The following is a 27,311-nucleotide window of genomic DNA, read 5'->3' on the forward strand; positions in this document are numbered from 1 at the left end:
GATATAAAAGGATCCAGCATGGTGGAAAAGAAACAAAAGAAGGAAATACGAGGACTAAGGTTAAAGAAACAAAATTAACAAGATGGGCAGGATTGCAGAGGAGTAGGTGCAGAATCCTATCCTGGTATGTATTACATCGAACAGATATTTCAACAAGTTTTATGTTGTGATATTAAAGGAGTAACACTTTTTCTGTTCTTTTAGCTAAAATTTCATCTTGAAATCATTATTGAGTAGGAAGATTTGACTCTAGGATACACACTCAAAAGAGGTTTTTATTCTTCTCAGGAAAAAGGTACTGTGTATTTGGTAATATATTATATATATACACACACGTGTGCATAGAAGACAGCTTATAGGCTTGAATACTTGTATGTTCATGCCAGACCTGGGGTTGTCATTGTCCTCTAACTCTTTCTCCTTTTCCCATGCAGACCTACATAAGAAACAGCATCCTAAACCCTCTTCTGGTCCCCAGAAGTTTCCACCTATCACTTCCTTTTCTGTGGCACCAGATCCCACCTTCTCATAACGTCACTTCTGGTACAAAGACTACAACCATCTCTGACATCATTTCCGGTCTGTCACATATTTATAGCATCCATTCTGTAATGAATCTCAGTTCTGTTTGGATCTGATGTCTGTAAAGACCTCAACTTCTAACCAACCTTTTTGAAGTATATGGGGTAGATCCCAAAACCTTTTTCTTAGTCCTTGTGCTTATTTTACAACAGCTAATTTAACAGATAGCATTTCTTAAAATGTTGTTGGTTTACCATCTAAACCTGAGGCTTTGTAAAGAGTTTGAGGCATCATAATTTCAGAGATCCTCAAAGGTTTAAAAAGATAAGATACTCAAATGGTCAATGTGATGAGTATGTGTTGCTCTCGGTCTAAAAAGATTTATTATGTAACATGTGATTCCAAATTTGCCTTTTGTGAATGTGAGTGTATACATGGCACTCTATAATTCCTGTGTCCCACTAGGTTCTGAGAACTTGACATTGAATTAAATAAAGTTGTTTTGAGAATATTATGTTTACACTATTTAGTTATAAATATTCTAATGAGATTTGGTTTTGTTTATGCTAGGATTGGCTTTAGTGACATGCTCATTTACTGAAGGTTTAAATTATTATTTTGGTTTACATTTTTTTGGTTGAATATTTAGTTTACATTTTGGAGTGTTTGCTAAGACTCATATTCTACCAAAGATTATAAAGATACAAGTGTTAAAGTACAGAAAGCATTGGGTCAGATGAACTCTTGGCATAATCACAAAACAAACAACTAAATAAGGACAAGTATCACAAAAGTATGCTCATCAATAATCCTGTTATTCACAGAAATCTAATTTCTAAAATGCCACACAAAAATGTATTCCGGTTAGAGAAATCGGGTTAACAGAAGTAGATCTCTCCACAAATAACCCGTGGCCATGTAAACCCTTAACCGGGTTACTGTTACATATATGTAGTCTGCACATGTATTTACTTTGCACATGTTTCAGCAGTGCTGTCCTTTAGCTCTCTATAATGAAATCTTGTATTCTGACTATTCCAACCTTTCATTATTATGACGAAAAACTGAGATTATCTTTATAGCAATGGCAAACATAGGAGGAAAGACAGGGCAACATTTTCTTCTACCAAGACAGATGCTAAAAACTTCAAGGAGTATATTAGATTTATGAATGAATATAAAACTGGCCTTGTGATGCATGGACCTTCAATCTAGGATTGGCTCCTGTCTAGTAGCTAATACTGCAATTATATTCTTTAGCTAACTGCAACCTTGTAATTAAAAATGGCTATGGAAAATAAATGGATGGAATGATTATTAAAAGATTTATGCTTATTTTAACAATCCCTAAAAAAGAGACAGCTTTATAGTCTTGAATTATTAGGCACACATCATTATAGCAACTGTCCAGAAGCAAAGTGTTCTACAACAAAATTCCTTTCCAGTTATCTGGCAGTTTGACAGATGTGTCCAAAAACTGTGAAATAGAGTGTGTTTGATTGGGCATGCCTTGGAATATATACAGATTATACATTTGTTACATTGATAAACACATATTACATAATAAAGACTGTTGATAGAAGGTTATGCATACAAGATAGCATTGTACCTTCAAAACATATGAACTACACATTATTTTCTGATTGTGGTGCATCTTGTGTAAATTTTAAAGTTACCCTTACAGTCAAAATGGGCTTTTGTGAGAAACTGCCAATTCTAAACTGGCTAAATGTGATTAAGTGTGGGTATGGGCAAGAATATGATCAGAGTTGAACCAATCCAGGTCAGACTCTTGTCCTGTATCTACTGATTCCAGCAAATTTCCCTGCCTCCCTGTACAAGAAAATGTAGATTCAGTCCAAAAGGAGATATATTTTTAGCAAATACCCTGGCATAGGAGAAAATATTAAACATCTCGGATGTAAATTCAAAAAAAAAAAGTAATCTCCTTCAATTACTTTATAATCCTGTTTATTAGTATACAGGGTCATTGTGTAGTAGGGCTGGCAGGAGAAAGAATCAGTCCTGAAAGAAAATATAGGAATATCATACACTCGAGCATCAAGTCACATTTATTTACTGAGGAATGACAGGTATACATTGAAAAAATTGTTTTGATGATTTCATTTATTTTTTAGGTGCAGAGATAAAAAACTAAACTGATTTTGCACAAAACACATTTTTAGCTGTGTTTTCACACTATAAATAAATCAATATCTTTTTTTTTATAATTTTCCTGAATTTAATATTTTCTGATATTAAAGTTTATGTTTAAAACAAAATAGTTATTTTTTGAAAAGTTATATATTGTTAATATTTTTTTCATAATGCATAACTTTCAGTATGGACAGTACAGAGATACAGTGATCATCCAGGTTACCTATCTAAAGATATGGACTTAAACTCATTCTCTGCATACAGTATACTTCTGTGTTGCACAAAGGATTTACTGCATTTTTGAAAGTGTTTAAAAGGTGTTAATGCACATACAGTGTAAATAGGAGCTGCACACCAAAGAGTCACTAGATGATACTTGCTAAAAATGGCTCTGTATGCTAAGACAATTATGTGATAGGAGATATTTTTATGCACAAGACATTCAATCAAAAACATTATTTTTTCCTTGTTGTGAGACTATTTAAACCAAAATCTGAAAGATCTAACTGATCGACTGCTTATTTAAGTGACTTAGATATTGATTTGTAAATTGAATGTGTTTATTTTTTCTGTTTCCATCTGTCTGAAGTCTATTTTTGTAAAAAAAAATAATATGCAAAAAATATACAAGATGCAAGATATATAAATGCTAATATAAAGCCTGCTTTATCTCTGAACCTCTATAAAATCTGCTAAAATAAAACTAGGACAATTGGCCATAATAAGAATTGCACAAGAAGAAAAAGGAGTAGGGCACATTTTGGTGAGTCTCTTTCAAATTAAGCCCTTCATTAACTTTAGATGTCATGGAGTTTGAAAGTTTTAGTCAGCCAGAGTGAAAACAGCACCTAAGCAGATGTTAATGGAATTGTTATTGTTATTTCTGAGTCTGGAAATCTCTAAGCTTTATTGACCAGTGTTGAAGGTTCATAAGTTTAAAGTTTCCATTGGGAGTTCATATCTAGTTGCTTTTTCAAGACTCTTAGAAACTTAAAATATAATTGACAGATTATGTAATATTTAATATGCAAAATTTTTAAAAAAATATGAAGCATGCGCCTGTCTACTTCTGAATATTATAGTCAGGAGTTTTTCTTACCGAACTGATTGGTGAAGTCTCACTTACATGCCAGATGGCAGGGTCCAAAGGGAAACAGTCCCAATCACCTGTAAATAAATGAGTGAATTTCATCAACTTGAAGGCAATGTATAATTAACAATGAATTAAATAAAAATACATAAAGCCTGCTTGTGTTTTCACATGTTTATTTAAGAAAGACTAGCCTTTTTAATACTCCTTATCAAAAAGGTGCAGTAAGAATAAGATATTCTGTACAGCTTATCTTATTAAAGAGCTATATAAATGTGCCAAAATACTTTTTTCATTAGATAATATGATTCCACCCTCACTGTGACCCACCACAGTAATGCTTAGGAGCCCTAGTTTAAAAATGGTTTCCTTCTGCATGAAATTAAGTAGAGATAACAGGGGAAAATGTATGTCACAACAGGAAATGCAATCACATGTCCGGTGCTTGGTCTGGAATAAGTCAACTCAGTGTTAAATGTTAACCTGCAAGAGAACAAGAATTATTAAATTTTTTTTTGATTTTGAACTTAATATGTATATCTCACTTGTAAAATTAAGTGAGATAAAGAACACAATATATCTCCATATGAGGACAAATTAAAAAAAAAAATCTGTTTTCGACTACAACTAAAATAAAGATTGCAGATTTTTGAGATAAGCCCACTCTGTCATCGACAAAAATTACAGCTGATGGATAATGTACCAAGAGAAACAAATATTTCATCAAACCAAAAGTAAAAGAAAAAAATATGTGGAAACAACTGCAATGTAAAGTTACAAGCTGAGAATTATGGCCAAGACAATTAGCTTCCATATATAGTTTTGAGTGCCTGTTTACAATACAAAAGTCCAGAGGCATTTACATTTTTTTGCACAGCAGACACTTTCATTGACAAAATAAAACGAGTAAAGATCAGTATGAGAGACTATTTGGGAACAAGTGTTATGGGGCATGTTACAAAATTGAACACCACAAGTGACAAGCTCTGAATAAAACATTGGCTGCTTACAATTCCTAGTTTACAAAACCCAATAGTTAGAGACTTTTTATACCCCATAATAATGTGTTTTCATTTAAAAGTAGATACAGTTGGCAATGTTTTGGCCTTTCGCCCATACTACCCCATCATTTCTGAACCCCCGAAAACAAAGATTTCTAAAAACATTCTTTAGAAAAATATATTTCTGAAAACATCAGTGTTTTGGTGCAGATGGATATAAACACAGTTTTCTGAATCTAGTACTCTAATCATGCTCTGCTTGGTTCATGTTTGTTTTGTGGCCTTTCGCTGATTGGATTCTGTTCATTAAGTCTTATTTCCTGATTGGTCACCCCTCACAGAAGAAAAACACTTTTCAATATAGTGGACAGAAAAGAGTTGCGTTCTAAGATGCTTGTTGTGCTGCTTACTTGTATGCATCTGAATTTGGTTTTGCAAAGTTTGAATGCTGCATAGAAGCATAACAAGAAAATTACTTACCGGTCACTACAGTTTAACAATAAATCATGTGGCCAGTGGAGTTACCATTGAAATGAAAAAGTCCGGTGAAAATCACGTTGTAAATAACCTGACAGCCACTAATTAATGTTTATTATTTAAACTTAAACTGCTCAGTAAGGAGGAGTGCATTGCACAGCAAAACTATTAACAAAGGCAATTGAAGTGAATAGGTGTAGAATGGAGCTGAGCTCACAATATTACTGGACAGAGAGATACATGAAAGCACAATTCTGTAAAATGACAATATAGACATTTATGTTATAGCTACTGATTACTCACTGTCAACGTGTGCAATTAATGTGCTAAAAATGTCTTTTTTTTTTATATATAAACACAGCCCCTGAATGTGTTAATTTAATCTGGTTAATCTGACCAAACTTAATACTTTGTTAATGAAGAGGTACCAAATGAATCAAAGTCTATTAATAGTAATAGTGGGTCACTAGCACTTGATCGTTTCCTGTATTGTTTCTTGATTATTATCTTCATAATGATCCACACACACCCTGAAAGAAACCTCAAATGCACAAACTGTCATCAGACTCTGCAGATGAGACACTGATACCGCACTCATCCACCACAAAATCAGATGTTGATCTAAAGAGACTCAAACAACTATTACAACTACACTATTGTTCCTTGCAGTGCTGGGGGTAACACATTAAAAGTTACGTGCGTTACATAGTCCAATTACTTTTCATTGCAGCAGCAAAGCACTACACCAATCGTTTGCAGGGATCAATCACAAATCTGATTAGAAATCAGTGTGCTGTGAGCAATCTTGTAACAAAGACCTATAAACAGTGATTTTAGGTTTAATTCAGCTTTTTGCTATAGATATTGTAAACAGTGTGATCAGATGTTGCAGCAACTAGTGTTCATCAGGCAAATCTGCAGTTAGGTTGAGGATATAACAATGGAATGAACCGTATTTACTTCACAATACATGGACAAAACATATTGTGTCAAACAGACACACTTTCTTGTTGACAAGAAAGCACTTTTATTCCTATATATTTATAGGGTTGTGAACACAGCTAATGCAGACAATCACTACAATTGACAATATTCAAATTAAGCCTTTCAACCTTTTGTCCTTGTAAAGGGACACATACACCAGGCGGCATCAGTTAGTGGTGGTAGGCAAACTCAACCCAACTACAATGGAACATTCTCATTACCAAAAATTAAACTATTTATAGCTGAACATCAAATAAATTATATTTAAATGTCTACTTTTACATGCAGAGTCACAGAATATCCAAGGATGTCAAAAGTTGTGTTGATACAGTATTTTATTAATTGAGAAGAGCTGACAATTAAATTTAAAGTTAAAATACGATTTTGTTGGAAATGATGTTTTTCTGTACTCAATGCTAGAACGGATACAATAACAAAAAAACTAAGGCTTGAAATAAGTAGCAATAAAATCTGCATAATAAAGTGAATTGCATCAAATATTAATTAACAATACAATGAATGTTGTAATATTCTTTTTATTTTTCCCCCTTTGTTGAAGGAGATGGATTTATTTAGATTACAATTATGGGATTCATATTTCTACTAGAAGAAAAAATAATTTAAGGGAAAGCACCATTTGTAACACATTATATATTATAATAAGAAACTATATAACTTTTTTTTTGTAAGTAATGAAATTTAATTGTAAAAGTAATACTTCTCAACAATGGTATTTTGAGGACATCTGATTTCTTTTGCCGGATATTACCATTGAACAACTAGTGTAAACAAACAGGTATACTTAAGCAACTGGCTGCATAAATAGAAAATCAGTCTTATTTTTTATCTTCATGTTATTTTAAAGACAGAGCTATTGACAGAACCAATCAAAGTGCTAGACTAATTTGCATTGTTCTACGGCTAAAAATAAAGAAAAATCTTCATTTGACTGACTAGTGTTACATTGTTTATTCAATTGTTTCTGTTGCATAAACCTGTTCAATAAACTGGAATAATTTAATATGTATAGGCAGTGATTATTAAAACTGTTTTGTATTAGAAATTATAGTTATTTCTGCTTAATATAAAAATATGAATATGCTTGAAAAAAAATGACAAAATTGTGATTAATACAGTTAATTTTGAATAAAAATTGTAATCATGCAATTTCATTTTTTAACTGAAGAGCAACCCCAATTTATTCATTTATTTTCTCTAGTGAGTTAGTTTTTTAAATACTCTTTTGTACAAGATGAGCTCCAATTGCTGTGGGCTGCTTATAATGAATCATCTTGCGAATAAACTAGGGTGCTTTTTTTTTTTTTTAAAGTATTGCATTCATTTGCTTTGTTTTTATTTAATGACAAGGCAGCAGTTGGCTGTTACTTTTAACTGTAATCAGCGCAGTAATGTGACATGGTGACAATTCGCTGTGGTTCTTTAATTTTTCTATATTGTGAACATGATGTCAGAGCCCTGCCTGTGCTGAGAATTTGGAAAATGCATAAAGTACATGGGAATCTGATTTTCACATTGCTCTTAACTTCAACTACACACTCCCTTCAAGATGATTGCTATCAATGTGTGCATGTCCAGTGTAGGCAAAGGTCACTGTCAAATGCATTTTTGGGAGTTTCAGTATGTACAGGGATTCTTTTTTAAACAATGAGAAAATGCCAGTGTGGAAGGGGATCATTTTTGTTTAAAAAAAACTTTTCAAATGAAAATGTGGTAGACTTTGACTAAAAGATAATTCTTTTTAAACACCCACAACCAATCTCATTTGAAAAACGACAATCAAATTCTAGTTACATTAGACCTGATTGGAGGAATAGGTTTTCAAAGGGTGTACCTATCTGAGCAAAACAGAAAATTAACTTTGATATTAAAATGAAGTAAGAAAATGTAGAAGAAAAAGATAAAGTCCATAAATGAAAACAGCTAACAGCAGAAGTGTTATTTCATAACCCTGTGAATGAGCGTACACATTATTACCCACAATTTACATTTTTGTAAGTATGTTATTTACAATTTTCAATTCATTATTCAACTGGCAATGCTTTCGAGCTGCAGGAGCATTTAAATGGTAGACATTTACTAAAGTCCTACTAGATTGATTATTGCTATTTGGGCTGCAGCACAATGTTGGTCTGATCTTGAGTGATATTACAGTATCATTTTTCGTTCTACTATCAATTACTAAAATACTATAGTACCTTGCTTTCCCTTCTGGGTCATGTCACACATGGCATCTAGAAAGCGGTGCAAAGTCCCAGTATCATAAGGTTCAAGTGCCGTGAACATTTTCATTAAGAGTGAGCTTGTATTTCCATTCAGAACAATCCTTGGCCACAGACTAAATGTTCTCCATGAGAATATTTGTCAGTTTCTACTTGATGCCAGAAAAAAAGTAAGCATTCCTTTGGAAAAAAGTGTTTTTATTACTTCATTTTCTATTTAACTTCAAAGTAGTCTTGCATAAGGAACCCTTAAAAACATTGCTCAGTGTGCTAAGAATTTTAAACTGCTCAATTTATTCCTACTTCAATACTTTTCAAAAGCATGCAAATATTCTTAAAAATTAGAAGTTAAAATATACAAGTATATTATTTTTACACTACAGATTAAAAAAAATCTATTTTTTAACAACTTTTAAACATTTTAGGCAGCCAAATAATCTTTATACATCAATAAACATCTTTCTGTTATCATTTTTGATAAAAAATACCTACCAGCTATTTTAAACTTATTAATATTCAAAATGTTCAATGAGCTACATATTATTACATTTCTGTTGCTGCACATCTGTCATTTCCATTTCCCCTTGACAAGCCACACTACTAGAATTAGAATTTTAGACCAGTAATGCAATATATATAGATTATTCCATCACATCACAACACATCAGCATTACGTTTTGCACAGTATTTTAAACAGACTCTAATTATCATATTGATCTTTGCAGCTTGGCACTCATTAGTGTATGCTTAAGCAATGATCCTTTTAGTTGCTGCTACTCAGGAATAGAACATTATTGAATATAGAAAAGAAAGAACCCTAAAGCAAAATAACTTCATAGTCAATGAGCTATGTAGGTGCAAAAGACAATATTCAAAAAATATACATAATATTTATTTGTTTAATTTCAATTCCTAAGTTATAAGGTTACAGTTAGTAGCCTGTCCTGAACTTTCATTGATTACTCATTTTAAGGTATACTGTTTAGTAAACACGATTTTTATGAATGGTTTTTCACATCCATAATATATTCTTTGCTGTGGTAAAGCTGTAAGTAGCAAAATATTTCCATCCTGAAAAGTATAATATATACACTATGTTCAAATAAGACACAAAAAAAACCAGTTATCATGAATATACTAAGAGGTTTATACTGCTGTTACTTTCAAAGGATAATTGTGCAGTATCTAGTTTAAAGTAACCTTTCCTGACAAATCCCACCATATAAATACAACAACTTAAATGCATAAATGTAACAATTTAATATCCATTTGTTGATTTTTTTAACCTGTTTATTCAGTTCAAGGTTGCAAGGAGTCAGAGCCGATGCTACCAGCACTGGGTCCAAGGGTGGAACTAGCCACATTTAAACACATTCACTCATACAGAGCTTCATTAAAGTCACCAGTTACCTTAAAATGCATGTTATTGAGATGCATAAGTGAAGTGCCATTAGAAAATCATGGCAGACACAGGGACAATGTGCAAAGTTTGGGCTTGGGAATTCAAAAACAATATTTCACTGTTATGAGGCAGCAGTGGGCCACCATGCTGTCTGAAATTTATCCTTGTCCTTGTAATTCATATTTAGATCATGCAATTGACACTATCTAATTGTGCACCACATAATGAGTTATTCAAAGAGTGAAATGACAGGATATATATGTAATACTTCAATAGCCAAAAAAATAAAATATATCATAATATAATGATACATATATCATTATAGCATAACATCTTTAACAATTGTTAATAAAGAAGTCACTCAGATACAAAAGAGAAACATTAAACGGTAACAAAACTGTATTTTTCAAGAATTAAGAGGAAGGCAAAGCAGCCTCGGCAGATATCAAACGTCTGTCAATTGAGACCTCATTGGAAAATACCTTGTTGTAATTTTTGTGTGTTTGAAAAAAGTTGTCTTAAAAACAAATGCCCTGCTTTAACAGAGTTACTGATAGTTTCTTTATAATGTCATATCCTGCCATTTTAAGAATAAAGAGCTACAATAACAACATTTCATTATCGTCATCCCCAAATTTGACTTTCAATAAAATGTAACATTTTACTTGGTTCCACATGTAAATGTGAAGAGCTGCAAAAATAACCAATAGTTTTGGAGCATTTTTTTTTTTCTTTTATAACTGAAGATTGTCAAAGAGCCAAATTTAAGCTTTCATTTTTAATGATGGCTAATTAATCTAATCTTGACAATATAGAAACTGAAAGTGTGAAAATGTAATGGTTCGGGCTCATAGCAACTAAATTTTAGTTTTTGTCTTATTAGATCATCATCTATTTACTTTATATAACATTATAAAGCATTTAGAAGTATTTGTCACATTCTACTACTAATGAAAATTACAGAATGAAAAAGTTTTTATATGAGAACTAAGACGTCTACTAACCGCAGCATTGTTCCGGCGAGGGGCAGACCAACTGTCTTCTTCCAAAGACAGCAGCTGAAAGCAGCAGATATGACAGCACCATTTATATATCATCTACTGTCTAAATATTAATCTCAGCATAACACAAGTTTATTTATACAGTACAAAACCTCATGCAGCTACTGAAGCCAGTTTAATAACCACTAAAGTTAAATAACTTGCATGTTTACGTTTGTATTTACAATTTGAAAGATCATCATTAATTAAACCAGTTTACAAAAAAACAAAAAACACACACACACAAAAACAAAATAAAGTATAAACTCTCAAAAGGAAATGAAACTGCCGTACATAACCTTTTTCCAATTACCTGTCCCTGAGTGCAATGTGTTAAGTAGAAACTGTAGAACTCCCGCAAACATGGCAAAGGAAATCCAATCAGCTATTTCCAAACAGGCAGATTCATCACAGTCTCATTGTGAAGCGAAAATTAGCAATAGCTATGATACTCTCAAAGATGCCACTGAAGCTGCCTGCATTTTTTTTGATCTTCCAATATGACACAAAGTGTGGTAAGTCATTTATTACAGAGAAGAAATGTGACATCGGAGATACTGCTGTCATCAGGACAAATCTCTGCAGAATGTTGATAATCATTGATTAAAGTAGTAATCCATGACTACTGCATGAGGGGCTAAATACATTTTCAGCCATGAAAGATGCTTCCTGTTCAATAAAATAAGAATTAAACGTTTGCCCAGATTTAAATTCTGTGTTTCCTCTGCCGTCTTGAATAAATAAATGGTGAGTGCTGTTGGTGCAGAAAATAAAGAATGCACAACCTAAGGCACCAAAGTAATCAATACCATTGCAGCAGATACTATTAACTTTAAATATTACATTTTCTTATAAAGCACTACCACATTATACTTCTCGATTATTTAAAAAAAAAAAAAAGCACACAAAGGTTTTTTTTTATTTTAATAGATATGTGAGGCAAGAAAAGAAAAATAAACACAAAAACAAATAATTTTATAGAAAGGATTTTATGAGAAATTTACATTCTATACATGAGTCACTTGATTCATGATGAAATCAAACATATCTATTGAGGTACAACAATGGGAAATGCAAAAAGTAGAGTAAAGCAAGATACAAGATATCAAATACAGCCTAATAATAATTTACATCTGGAGTGGTACAGACTTGTGCCAAAATGTCAAACAAAATAAATTCTCTTAATTACATTTTACTGAAGTCAGCTCTTAGTCTATTTTGCAGCTGGAGGCTGTTATGAAAGAAATACAGTTTCAGCATTGCAGCCCCATAATCTTTGCTCTGCAAAGTAAAAATTGCATTCAGAAGCAAACTACTTTACAGGCTCATAGCACACTAAACATGAACTTAATTATGTTCCTCAAAGGAAGAATACTCTACAAACAATGAGCATTTCAAAAGTTACACTATGAAAAATGATCAATAATTATTTCATATTTGTTAAGTGAAGAATCCTTCTGACCTCTGCATGTTCATTTATTGACTCAAATTAAATTATTGCCCAGCATACTTAATGTATGTTTTCCTGCTGTATTAGAGTAAATCAATTAGACAACATTTAAGAGTTCTGCACCTGTTAAATCATCATCATTACCATAAAATGTTTAACAATCGTTTAATGGGTGTATGCAGCTTGGTGGGCTGCACCCCAAATTTTTTTTTTAAATGATGTCAATCTGAAGAGAGAAAGCAAATTATATATTCAAAGCAGATTAAACATAATGTTCTGTATCTGACACCATAAACTATGTTTATTCTTTAACACAATATTAGCTCTTTGAGAGTATACCATAAATACTCACATTTAAGGTCTCCCAAGGATAAGTCGGAGCTTGATTTTACCATATAATTTCTGTTATTTTATAATGTCGGTCGTATAAGTCGAATGTGGAAAAGTCATGCTATTGGTCCAAGAGATTATGATATGCTAACACACACCTGAGAGAGTAACCGCGGAGCACATCGTCTTTTTTTTCTATTTGCTGTGCCTACGTGAACACACGGTAATACAAAAGCAATGTTTGCACAGTTTTGTGTTTTTTGTATCTCACACCCTCATACACCTTTATCGTAAGAGCATCCCTTATCTACGATGGAGTGTTCGAGCAGAAGAAAATATGAAGCTGGTTTTAAATTAAAAGTCTTTGAATTAGCAAAAGAAATTGGTAACTGCGCCGCTGCAACAGAATTTTATGAGTCTGAGAAACTGGTGCAAAATTGGAGGAAGCAAGAAGATGTAAAAAAAATGGATTGTATTTTTGAACGGATATATAAGTCAGGGTCTGATTTTATGATTGATTTTTTGGGTTTCAAGACCCGACTTATACATGAGTATATACGGTAACTGATATATATGCGAGTAACAAAAATGCTATGAATAAAAACTGGTGACTTCTTTTAAAATATGTGAATACCAAAAACGTCCTTTCAAAAGGGATCTTTTTTTCCTTTCTCACACATGAAGCCAAAATGCATTTTATTCACTTTCACCTGATCCTATATTCCTTTCAACCACCTTCATTACCTGCTCTAAAATTTTAACTGCTTGATGTGATCATATTACATTGGATCACACTATCCTTAGTGCCAGGATGAACACACTTCTTATTCAGTCTTCAGGAGTTCTCCCTTCACATATAATCAATTAAGTTGTATAGACCTGTGAACCATTCAAGTCCAGAATCTTCTGCTGCCTTTAACATTTCAAGCATCACTCCAGGTTGTCCACTGCTTTATCTATTTTTATGTTTTTGGAGGCTTTGTGATTTCTTTTTTGACAAACTATAGCTCAGTCCATCTGTTTTCTTACAGTAAACAACATTAACACATTTGTTCTCCTCATCAGCATCTCCTCTTTTTACTTACTGCACCTAGTAAATCCTGTCATTCTTTTGTCATTTGCTTCATAACCCTGGACGCATTCCTCTTTCCCTTCTCATTTTTCAAATCACCTGCAAACTCCTGTCTCTTGAATTCTCACACATGAAGGTGCTTTTCTAGCATTTCACTTTGCTTCATTCATTTTTAATTTTCTACCACTCTTTATTTCCTCAATTACCCTCTCTACAGCAGTATTTCACCACTATGTCTTCTTGCTTCTCTTTGATCCTTTACTCCAATGCAGACTTCTCCTGTTGTTTTAATCAGACATTCTTCATTACTTCCCAGGTGCAACTGATGCTCCTGAAACCTCACTCACTTGTCACTAATGTCTTAGCAGATTTACTTCACACACTCTCCTCCTTCACCTTACAGACCATAAACCTTGGTACATATGTCCTCTAAAAAAGAAAATCTACACCAAAGAGTAGTTCAACTTCATAGTTTTTATCATATCCCAATCACCTATACTCAATAACAAATCATGTCACTTGCACTAACAAATTTAAAAGTCTCCAACATCTTTTCATCCTTCCTAAAGATGCTTTTGCACACTGATTCCATTGTATGACCAAGTTCCGGAAAATTCTCTAACACTCCATATTATTTGTGCTGAAGATAAACCTCTACGGAAACCTATAATCATGAAAACTAGTTCTAAATCATCCATTCAGGTTTTCCAACCAGCACAATCTCTTTCTTGTAATGCACTCCAAATACCTCCACATTAATCTGTCTCTCTTCACCACTTCTTCCAAACTATGGAGCCTATGACAAGGCTGCATTCATTATTCAAGTAACAAAATTTATCTTAACAATCTCACTAACCCTCAACATCTCCATCATTTTGTCTACCCATCTTACTCACAAAAGAACATCAAGGCCAGCACTGTTAGAACTGCTAGCCTTCCAGATAAATACTGTATATACCCTCCACTACTGACACTAAGCATTCTTGCACTTTTCCATCTTATTTCCAGTACACAGAACACATCTGCTCTCCTAGGGCCTCAAGTATAAAATGGTATGTATGCACAAAAATGTTGCATACATCTGTTTCCACGCTCACATTGAGATGTATAAAAACTAAACTTTGCATAAAGCTACACACATCTTCAAGGCAGCCTTAGGCCATGTGTCTGCATGTTTCAACTTGGTTTTGCAAATGAGCGCCACCCAGCATCCTGCAGCAAGTAGTGCTACTGTTTCTTTGCAGTTTCCCTTTCTGTTTCATACAGTATTTGCATCTCTGACGTGGGCTTTATCAAATACAATGAAATTAATTGCATATTGTTTAGGCAAGGCACTTGATTGTAATCCAATATGTAACGATATTGTAGCGACCCGGCAGTCAGCGCTGCCGGAGTGATGCACTGTGGGAAGGTTGTACGTTCACTGATTTGTTAATGTTTTTCCTGTTGTATTTATTAATTTCTTAACTTGTAAATAATGTTGTGTTTGTGTTCAATTAGTTGGGTGGGTTTGGGTCATCGCCGTCCGGGGTTATTTATTTTGTAAAAAGTACCGGTTATGTGAAATGTGTCTTCGTGCATGACCTTGACCATGGCCGTGCAATAATGTCGAGCTTTGTTTACTGGCTATCTGTGAATAAAGAGATACAACAGGACAGAGCTGTATTCATTGCTAAGATTTCATCTAAGCAATTAATGCCGAGACACTCGGAGTCGTGCGGTGTATGGGACACGAGTGCTCGTTACTTAAGAAGCTGGGTACAGCTGCGTGCTGCCGAGACACTCGTAGTCGTGCGGTGTATGGGACACGAGTGCTCGTTACTTAAAGAGCTGGGTACAGCTGCGTGCATAACGCTGGCAATCCGCTAGCCGACAGTTCGGGAGAGGTGCACGGCAGAGATCGGCTTGAAAAACTTCAAGACTCGACCACGGGTCGCTACAATATGTTGCACAGAACGGCCAAACTATTCCAACTACCATGGCTGCTTTAGCATTGTTGGAAAACATTGCAAATGGAAGAATTAGAAGAGAACACAGATTTACAGATCATACTGACTTCTTGTCCCATTATGATGACAGGCTTCTAAGTTGATTTAGATTTCCAAGAGCTAACCTTTTGGAGCTGTGTGCGGTTATAATACTAGGATGTATACTTGATATTTTCATGAGGAAATGCATTCAAGTATGCAAATTATTACAGATAAATTGCTAACTTAACAACTTGCCTCACAGTAAGGGGGTCAAGTCCATGCCTAAAGTTTGTACGTTTTCTTGGTGGGTTTCCTCCACCTGCTTTGGTTTCCTTCCAAAGGCATGCAGGTTAGGGGTTATGGTGATGCTAAATTGACACTGCTAGTGCACGTGTGTGCTTATATTCACCCACTGATGAGCTGGCGCACCATAATGGGATTGTTCCTGCCTTGCACTTGATGCTTGCTGGGACTGGTTCGACTCTGGTTGGATGGAAAAATTAAACATGTATAATGAAGATTTTTCAATGTTCCTTAAAAGATTTAAAGAATCAGAGATTTGAATTTTTTGTGTGTATGCACATTTCTAGATTTGTTCTTAAACCATGTTTTAATGTTAATTCTACGCAAGGCGTTAAACATGAGGCCCCTGGTCTTTATGACTTTCACCACTTGCCTCAATTTTTCTATTATAAACCAAAACATTTATGCCACAACACTTTTCTTCCTCTCCCATCCCATCAAAAATTAGTTTTTTATTGCCTGCGGATTAGAAGGGGTCACCGAAGTTCTTGACTGATCTAGGCAAATGAGGATTCCTACAGGGTACTATGGACTGCACCATGTCCATGCTCTTATAAAGCAGATACTGGAGCAGAAACCTTTAAGGCTGGATGTCTTTCCTGATACCAATCTTCCTTAGTCACCCCACTGTATATGACACTCAAGAGGAATAGCAGCATTATTCTAATACAAGGAAATAAAGGACATTAAGAAAGAAAGACAAGGAAAAATTAAACATTCAGTAAACTCAAAGACGATTTTTATTTCAGCACTTTCCTGCAATAGCTCCACAGCTGATGTGACAAGCACGAAATCAATACAGGGTACCACATATCTCTAAGAAAGTAATGTGCTTCAAACTGAGTTAAGATTTACATAAGCAAGCAATATCCAATCTTCCAGGTAGCCTACTGTGTTTTTTTATCAGAATGTGTACTGATGACAGAAATAATACTGGAATCTATTTGTTGGAGATAATTTTAATGTATAAATGTATTTGTTAAAGTAATTCACTGTTACTTATGTTGAATATTTGTACTAATTTTTTGTTATATGAGAATCATTAAATATGATAATTGTTATGGAAATAAAGTTAACACACACCAAATAAGAATAACTGCTTAAAATACTGCAATTCTAACCTTAGCAAAATTACCTTAAAGCAATTGTTATATAATTCACTTTTATGTTTGTTTTAATACATGTTAAGATGTGCTGGTCAAATAACAAGTGACTAGTCTTATATACAGCATTCCTAAGGCTTAACAGATAGGCATGATGCACATCAACCGTATATTCCATATTGTATTTTATTTCATACTGATCAGTTTAATATTGTCAAATGTATGCCTAGGAAAAAGACAAAAATGCTAGTCCCAGGCCCATAAAACTGAAACTCTTAAGTAAGCACCTGCTGCATGAATCTGTTAGTCACAGTTTACCAAACAGATGACGCAGAGTTAGGTCTCAATGTGTCTGATTGCTATGACAGGCCAATGCAGGAAGGATTGCTTCATTACTGTAGTTTGCGCTCTTGATCCACTATCAATCACAAAAAGCATCATCAAAATTGACTGCTTGTTCCAGGAAGATTACAAGCACAGACAAACAGATGTTTAATGGTGACAGGCCAGATGTATTTAAAGAAACATATCAAAAATTAAAAATTCCAAAAGTAAACAGAATTGGTTATTTTTTACTGCAAATAGAGAATTTTTTTTTTTTTAACAGCTATTTATGAAGTACGAACACTGTCTTTTTAAATGACATGTACAGGAGTGAACCGCAAATAACTGCTGGGAATTGAACAGTCCAGCTTTGGGATTGCAGCCTAATAGTTTAATGTTGTAAAGAAACCAGTGACTAAATCAAATAACACTTACTGTACATACACACATAGTAAGAGGGAGTCGAAAAGGAAAGAAGCACAATCTAACATCCATAGTCCTCATTTTATCATTGAGTGTATTATGCAGTAAATATCTGCAGAAAACATCAGGTATCTAAGGTAAATAATTTAAAACATTAGTGTCCCCTTATACAGACTAAACACTTTAGGAAAACGAAGGGACTGTGCATGTATGGTTACTTTTTCTGTTACATCTAGTTTGTCATATCTGGGTCAGTGTGCCTTTGGTTTTGAAATGTTTTTTGATGTGTCTAATGAATTAGAGATGAAAATTGAAAGGCACTTAATACAAACATACTCAAATGCTCTTTGGATCATATTTAATCCTGTAGTTTAGAAATCAATATGTTGAATACAGAATATTGGAATACCATATAATAAACACTGAGTAATTTTCCAGTGTCATACAAAAATGAGTACAGGCAGCACATCATCAGAACAGTAGTCACTAGTACTACAAACAGTGATCATTTGCAGATGGCTTTGTCTAGAAGAAAGGTTCCAGCTACTACACAGAAATGCTGACTCCACAGAATCGCAGTTAAGAGTCTAATGCACTGTGATAGAAAGCTTGCAACAGGATGTGGCAGCTACTATTTTTATCATTTTATTCAAAAGCTATTTAAAATAAGCAGTCCAACAAATGATACAATTAGTCAAAGCACCTATTGAGTCTATGGTTCTGTGTCTGAACGAGTATGTTTCAGAGCAATCTGGCAAAAAAAGAAAATCACAATGTCACTGCAGAGGGAGATGACCAAGTGAAAACTGTTTATACCTTTATCATTTCTGAAATACTGATAATATCCAGAAGTTACATTATTGAGCTGCATTAATTTAATAAATTTGTGGATACAATTAGGAATTTTTTTAGATATTATTTTAAATTATAATTAGTAATTTACAGAAAATCAGTGGGCGGCACGGTGGCGCAGTGGAAGCGATGCTGTCTCGCAGTAAAGAGACCTGGGTTCGCTTCCCAGGTCCTCCCTGCGTTGGGTTTGCATGTTCTCCCCGTAACTGTGTGGGTTTCCACCGGGTGCTCCGGTTTTCTCCCACAGTCCAAAGACATGCAGGTTAGGTGCAATGGCGATCCTAAATTGTCCCTGGTGTGTGGGTGTGCGTGTGTTGGCTGGGATTGGCTCCAGCAGACCCCCGTGACCCTGTGTTAGGATATGGTGGGTTGGAGAATGACTGACTGACAAAGTCAGATGCGCCCCTTACACCTCTCTCTAACCCAAAAAAAAAAACTAAACTGTGGACTAAATGCATTTTATTAAATGGCACTCTTACAACACATACCTGCACAATAAAGGCAAATTAATGGAACATGGATGTGTTTAATAAGTGCAAAGAAACTAAATTATGAAGATAAACAAAAAAACACTTGCATCACCATGCCACAAAATTCTACCTGTATTAAAGTAGCAGTAGCGTAGGAGAACTCCAAATATACATCAAATACAATATTATTATAAATATAATACTGTTTACTTATGTTTACATTTCTTACTTACTTAGCTTACTTTTTATCAGTATCTTAAATAAAGAAAATAGTGTTTATTTCTATGTAGTTTATACATGTTGTGGTCTATGGCCGGCTTGTCATCCCGGCCAATACCCCCAGACCGCCAGATGGACCTCTCCCTGCAGCATGGAGGTGCCCTGGATACCAGCAGGTAATCATGGAGCTTTCCTTTACAGCCCTGCTGGATACCACAGGGGCCAACAGAGGACGCTGCAGGAAGGCCCAGAGACTCGTTTGTGCCCTATAACCCGGAAGTACGTCATAGGCAAAGCGACAGCGGAAGTGACGTACTTCTGGGATGAAGAAGAGGACTTTTTATCTGACCCGGAAGTGATAACGAGTCACATGGACTGAAGGATGAGAAACACTTCCGGGTCAGGGACTATAAAAGAACTCTGGGAGATCCCACACATTGAGCTGAGCTGGGTGGAAGGGTGGCAACGCATCTGGGAGTGGTGGAGTGTTTATTGATTATTGTATTATAGAATTATTTGTATGAGTATTGTGGAGAGGAGGGTGCTTTGTGCACGGTGTATTAATAAAAAGTCAGATTATTGGACTTTTACCTGGTGTCTAGCGTATAGTCTGAGGGTTCAAGAGGACGATAGCGCCCTCTATCTGTCACAATGTGTACACCAGTGAAGTCTGTCCAGCCAAATAGCTAGGAAGGTCATAGGACACACCAAAACATATGGTTTTGCTCCCAGAAATATTTTGCATGTTTTCTAGAAGCATTTAAGCAGAGCTTATTAATAGATTCAAATGTCTTGTTAATTTAAAGGCATGTAATGGTGACTGGTGATTTAGCTAGTGATATTGCCGTTATTGCTGATATTTCTGAGTGGCTGTGCATGGCTATGTATGCACTAGCTTCAGCCTAACCCCATTTCAAAACTTACCTGGTTTGTTCTCTGGATACCTGAGCGGTTTGTGGCCTCACCTACAATGTGGACTGTTGCTTACTTTCCAACATGCAACGAGCCTGCTCCAGTACTCAGCTGCTTGGCTTCTTCAAGTGCATCTTAACTAGTCTGTGCCTCTGCTGTCTGTGCTGCATTTCGACCCGGATGTCAAATTTCTCCCTCTTCTCAGATACATCCATCATGGGTCATGCCAGAGATTCCAAATGGACACCTCGAAAGGAATTAACTCCTTCTTGTCTAACTCTTGGCACTCTCCACGTAATACAGATAGGACTGCTGACCACTGTGTGTTGGCCAGTCTAGCTTGGTCGTCTACCACCATTGCTAAATGCAACAGCACCATTGTCAATGTTGGTCTACTGAACATCCGCCCACTCACGAGCAAGGGGCATCTCATCCAGGATCTCCTCATTGACTGGAAGTTTGCCTTTTTCTGTTTAACCGAGACTTGGCAACAACCTCAAGACTTTTCTCAACTTAATGAATCCACCCCTCCCACCCCCCGGGGTTGTTTACATTTTTCAACCCTAGAGAAGAGGTATCTTGAAAATTTTGGAAAGTCCTGCCGTTATCTGCTCCTGCTGTTAGCTCTTTTGAATCCACTGTGTGTCAATTGTCTGGGCCTATTCCTACTATCACTGCAACTGTCTACCTTACCCCGAAATCAAACAATGAATTTTTGAACGATCTTGCTACCTTTCTCACTCATTTATCTACAATTACTTAAAACATAATTCTGTTGGGGGATTTTAATATACTGTACATATGGACAATATCAATATCCCTCTCACTAGAGACTTTTTATCTTGCCTTGAGAGTTTTGGATACTAGCAGTATACTGATGTTCCCACCCATTGTAAAGGACATATCTTGGACATGATCTGCTGCTTTGGTATTGTCCCTCTCGATCTAACAGCAGATGAACTCACTATAACTATAATTTTCTCCTTTCATTTAATGCTAAACTTTTTCTATTACTAAGCTCCCCCGTCTCATATCTTTCTGTAATATTAAGAATATTAACTTGGATTTTCTTTCTTCTATAATTGATTCCCACATGGACTTTTATAATTTAACCACTCTTGAAGAATTGGTCTTATATTATAACACTGGACTCAATGGTATTCTTAATTCTCTCGCTTCGCTAAAAACCAGATCTGTTTCCTTTTCTTTTTCTGCACCATGGTTTACACCTGTACTTCGGCTTCTGAAAGCCAAGGGCAGGCAACTTGAACGGCTTCAAAAAAAAAACAAAAACTGGACTCTTTGTCCACAATGAGATGCATAAAAATCATGTACTTTATTATAAGGACTGTATAGCTCAAACCAAATCCAACTATTACACCCAGTTAATTTCTTGTAATAAAGGTAACACCAAGTCTTTGTTTTTATTACTTAATAATGTTACACAACCTTCAGACTCTTTACCATTTTACCTTTACTCGACTGACTTTTGTATCTTAAGTCCTTTTTTAATGAGAAAATCCAGAGCATAAATCAGCACCTCGGTCCAGCTTCTCTCTGTATTTCCTCTGAACTACACTCGTCTATTCACTCATTTTCCTCTTTCCAGCTTCCCACCTTCTCAGAAATTTCAGATCTCATCAGCAAATTGAAGCCATCTACTTGCCAGCTGGAACCCCTTCTCACAGTTTTGGTTATTCCTGCTATCATTCACTCTTCTCTCATTACTGGTACTGTTCCTTCATCTTTTAAAACTGTTACAATAACCCCAATACTGAAAAAACCTGGCACCAATCCTACTAACTTCAATAATTTTCACCCTGTTTCAAATTTGCCCTTCATCTCCAAAATTCTTGAAAAAATAGTAGCTATCCAGCTTCACTCCCACTTATCTCATAATAATCTACAGTATATGAAGAGTTTCAGTCTGGTCTTCATCCTCTCCACAGTACAGAAACAGCACTTCTTAAAATTACCAACGACCTTCTTATGGCTACTGACACTGGTTTAATTACTATTCTCATCCTCCTTGATCTGAGTGCAACCTTTGATATTATTTGTCATACCACTCTTCTCAATAGATTATCTTTGATTGGCATTACCCACACTCCACTAGATTGGTTCAAATCCTACCTCTCAGGCCACACTCAGTTTATTCAGCTTAAAACTTTCACATCCCAACCCACCACTGTTACTTCAGGTGTGCCCCAGGGCCTCCTGTTTTTATTATTTACCTTCTACCCCTTGGCAATATCTATCGTAAATATAACATTAATTTTCACCGTTATGCTGATAATACCCAGCTCTACCTTGTTAGTAAACCCACCTCTTTTTTTCCCACCATCTCCGCTTATTGACTTCATTGCTGAAATTAAATCCTGGTTTTCTTCAAATTTTCTTAAATTAAAGAGTGACAAAACTTAGGTTCTCCTCATTGGTTCAAAATCCTCATTTTACAAAGCCGATAATCTTTCACTTGCTATTGATAATTTGTTTCCTCTTCACAACAGGTACTCTATCTTTCCCATCTCACATTAATAACATCACACGGTGTGCTTACTTCCACCTACGTAATATTATTCGCATCCGCCCCTCCCTCACTCCACATACCACTGCCATTCTTGCTCACACTCCTGTTACTTCTTGTCTGGACTATTGTAGTTCGCTCTTCTTTGGTCTCTCTAATAAATCTCTCCATAAGCTTCAGCTAGTCCAGAATCCTGCAGCTCTCATCAATACTCAAACCCCATCTATTCACCATATTACTAAAGTCTTGCAGTAGCTTCATCGGCTCCAGATTAAGTTTCAAATTGATTTTAAAATTCTGCTGTTAACATTTAAGGCCATTCATAATCTCGCCCCTCCATATCTGTCCGACCTTCATGTTGCCATTCCCTCCTGTAACCTTAGATCCTCTTCCTTCATCCATTTGACCGTCCCTCTCGCCCATCTAACCACCACTGGGAGAAGAGCATTCAGCCATTCTGCTCCCAAGCTCTGTAACTCACTACCTACTGAGCTTAGAAATATGGATTCATTTTTAATTTTCAAATGTAAATTTAAAACCCATCTGTTTAAAATGGCTTTTTCTTTATGATTACAGTGGCTTTGTTTCATTTTCATTTTTATATTTTCTGTATTATGTTATGTTTTTAATTTTGTTTATAATGTGCTTTTTTATTTATTGTTTGTTTGTTTGGTGTCCTTGAGTGCTTAGAAAAGTGCCTTGTATAAGTAAAATTTATTATTATTAATGTTACTGTTAGCTGAGTTTGCAAATTGAGGAGGTGTATTATTTATCTAACCAAGCAAAAGGAAACTGAACACAGATTTGCTGGTGCCTGCATACACAGTACTGGCTTGCAGTACTGTAGATTATTAACTACCATCATGGATTATTTCTGCTTTATGTACAAGTGAAGAACATACAATATTATTAAGGAAAACACTGAAATAACTTAATTAATTCCAAACCTAGCAGAGCAGTAAAATTTAGAAAAACTGAAAGAGATAAATTGAATACTTAAATATTTGTAAGTAATTAAAAACAAGTATATATTGTTGCATTTTACAAAGTCAATAACAACAAACAGTAAACATACTGTATATCTATATAAAACTGAAATGTTTTTATAATTTTAGAATTGTATCTCACAAAAGATTAATTTTTTATTACACTGCTCACCCTAGTTTATGGTATGTAGAGCATGCAAGCTTGGAATACAGTAAAGTCTCACAGGAAGCAGGTTGTCTATAACATTACAGGGAAGGATATGGATGTGACACTGCCACTAACTGAGTTTCTTTTTACTCTAGAAAATGGAAGAGCATGATCTGGAGACACTGTGATGTCTGTATAGCTAGGACTAACCATCGCTCTACCCCTTCTGCTTTTGCCTCACTACTCACTACATCTGCCACAGAAATTTTTGTCACTCTAGACCAAGCACTTGAGAAGGGAAGAGCTCTCTGGAGAACTGATTACATGTATCTATCTGACATACTTTACACATTTTTTGCAGCTACTGGCAGGGAGTGTGGTGTAGAGGGTTAAGGCTTGGGGCCTAAGACTTCAAACTCTGAGGTTGTAGGTTCAAATTCTGCCACTGACAGAGACAGAAAAATATCTAAATTTGGTTTTGTGTTCAATACATAAAACCCTGACTATATGTACATAAGCACATCAAGATGGAAAATCGTATAAAAAAAATCCTAAAAGTACAGTAGTTGGCAACCACATCACATAAAGCTTTAATCCACTGCATACCTGTCACTGTTAAAACAAAGACCAAACATTAGAATTTAATTTTTAATTTATTATTGGAGGCAGCATGTCCTTATAGTGTAGAATTGAACAACTGCTGGGATATTATTTTTTTTTTTTTTGCGCTTAGACAAAATGATTGACGTTTCAGAAAGCTGAGATTACATTAATGGAGATTATAGATCCTAAAATATACATGATGCAAATCACCAGGATTTAGTTAGTAACATAGCAAAAAAACAAATTCTTGTTTTTGCAATTAATACCTGCTCGACCCCTAACCAAAGAAATTACTGATAATAAATCACCCTAAAATACAAAACAAAATTGCATAAAAAAGAGAACAACTTTACATAATCAGTCACTTTTTAAATTTAAGGGTCAAACTGTATATATTTCAAACATATTATAATTTGAAAACCAGAATCATGCTTGAGGCAGTGTCAACATTTTTATATTAGTTCTAAGTAAAATGAGTCATACTGTACTTGGTGAACGAAAAATATTTACTTAAAACATGTTGATAATATACTGTTTGTCTTTTATCTTGTGACACATGACAACTAAGAGAAATACTATTTAAAACTGTAGAGTATATTACATATACTGTACATTTTACATGTTTATATTGTAGGTCTACATCACAGGAAATTAAATTAAACAATTCCATGAAAAATGCTTTATTTTTTTTTAAACATTCAGTGCTTGAAGTTTTGAAATTTCACTATTTTATTTTCTTGTATTACTTACACATTTGCAGTATTGGTTGGTTTACCTTTATGTACAACTGCAGTGTACTAATTCAATGACATAAATTAACCATGAGCATAAATAACCTGCAATATTTCACAATTTTAACATATTTACAAAAAAAAAACAAAAAAAAAACTTACCTTGTTTTACTTAATCCACAAAGTTTATTGAGAAACTGAATACACTGAAACAACAATGTTAAAATAATGCCGCTCCTCTAAGCTTTCACTGCTGCATCTAAAATGGGAAGGGTCACACGCTCTGTGAATAAATTATTATTTATATTGTGGCCTGCTTATGTTTTAAAATAAAATGATCTTTAATGCACTGCTGGCTGGTTTTCAAATAGTTTCATTTTGTGAGAAGTAACAGTGCCTAGTTTCCACTGTAAATGTATAACAGAATTATAATGAGATTAATATCTATATTCTGCAGCGTAAATGAAAAAGTATATGAGGGTAGAATAAATCTAACATGTTATCATACTACTCAAAACAAACCAAAAACTTTTGCCAATAATTAATTGGACGTCAAAAGGACCTATTAACACTAGAATTACCAAAGCCTACGAAAAAACTTGTAAATCCGGCCCACCTTAAATCCCTTCGAAACCTCTCCTTCAGCGTCTTTTCTCTTATAAATGTGCCGATCAAGACAAGCAGCCTGCTACACTATCCCCCCACTGGCGCAGAATGGACACAAAGTTCTCCCAGTTCCAGACTTCATTATCTGGGAGTAAAGTGCTGGAGTTTTAGAGGGGAAATAGATCGTTATTTGGAGCACATGCATTTTGTGTGTGTTCCGTTTCTACGATAATCTGTGTAAACATATCATTAAAACGGAAGCATTTTTCATATTTTAGTAATAAATAACAAAATGTAGACATAAACTATATAATGTGTGAAGCCTGAAGTCCAAATATCAAATAAACACTTTCACAAAAGGTTCAAGGATGATACAATAGTTTCCGTGGCGCAGTGTTAAAAATTGCTGACTTGTAATCAAGCACCCTCAGCAGTTCGATCCTCACTGCCTCCTATATTTACCGTTTTGGGTAGCGAGCTGCTCTTATTGTTAATATTATACAATAAACATACATTTGATTTGCGTCTATAACAGCCGCTGTAAATTTATAGTACTTGTAAAAGTCAGCATTTTTTTTTTCACTTTTATTCTCAAAGTCACGATCACAATACATATTACCGCCCCCCCAAGGGATCTGATGCTGTTAGTTTTTATACACTCAAACGCTGGCGAATCTGCCTTATTCCTATCTCATTGTCACTTGATTCCTTTTTATTCAGTTTAATTGAGTGTTCCTGCTTACTCTGAATTAGTATGCACCTTATGGCCCATGATTCAAAGCTGCATTGACAAAAAACATAGACATGGGTATCAATACTAATAAAAGGCAAAGCCCTCACTGACTCACTCATCACTAATTCTCCAACGTCCCGTATAGGTAGAAGGCTGAAATTTGGCAGGCTCATTCTTTACAGGTTACTTACAAAAGTTAAGCAGGTTTCATTTTGAAATTCTATGCGTAATGGTCATAACTGAATCCTACTTATGTACATATATACGTCCGTAGCCTGCTGCTCGGTCGCCGTGTGAGGCGGCATTGCGTCCCCCATCCCCACAACTCCCTGCTGCCTGTCCATATAAGGCCGTCCGTCGCTCCGGTCTCTTCATTCCCTTACTTGTTTCGCCATGGTATTTATATCTCCTTGCTGATAACTGCAGCCTTTTTATTTAATTTTTTATTGTTCGTTTATTACGCTTATAGTTATTGTGTAGGTATTTTAGATTTCGTTTACATTGTTCAGGTACCCATTTCTTTTACTGTTCCAACCGTACCCCCATTAACATGTCTATTGAGGTGATCACCATCGATCAAAGAACTGTCACTTACCGAGTGGTTTCCACGCCTGGAGATGCCGTCTGCCTTTTCCA

At 35.0% G+C, this 27,311-nt stretch overlaps 1 protein-coding gene across 1 annotated transcript in view; it reads right to left on the reverse strand.

Moving 5' to 3' along the window:
• Nucleotides 1-27,311, reverse strand: part of rims1b (regulating synaptic membrane exocytosis 1b) — a 248,608-nt gene that overhangs the window by 106,805 nt on the left and 114,492 nt on the right. The window contains exon 4 of the mRNA XM_039739003.1: nt 3,779-3,846. Within this exon, the coding sequence (XP_039594937.1) occupies nt 3,779-3,846 (68 nt within the window). The remainder of the gene's footprint in view (nt 1-3,778; nt 3,847-27,311) is intronic.

Source organism: Polypterus senegalus, chromosome 16, assembly GCF_016835505.1.
Source record: "Polypterus senegalus isolate Bchr_013 chromosome 16, ASM1683550v1, whole genome shotgun sequence".
Classification (NCBI taxonomy): Eukaryota; Metazoa; Chordata; class Cladistia; order Polypteriformes; family Polypteridae; genus Polypterus; species Polypterus senegalus.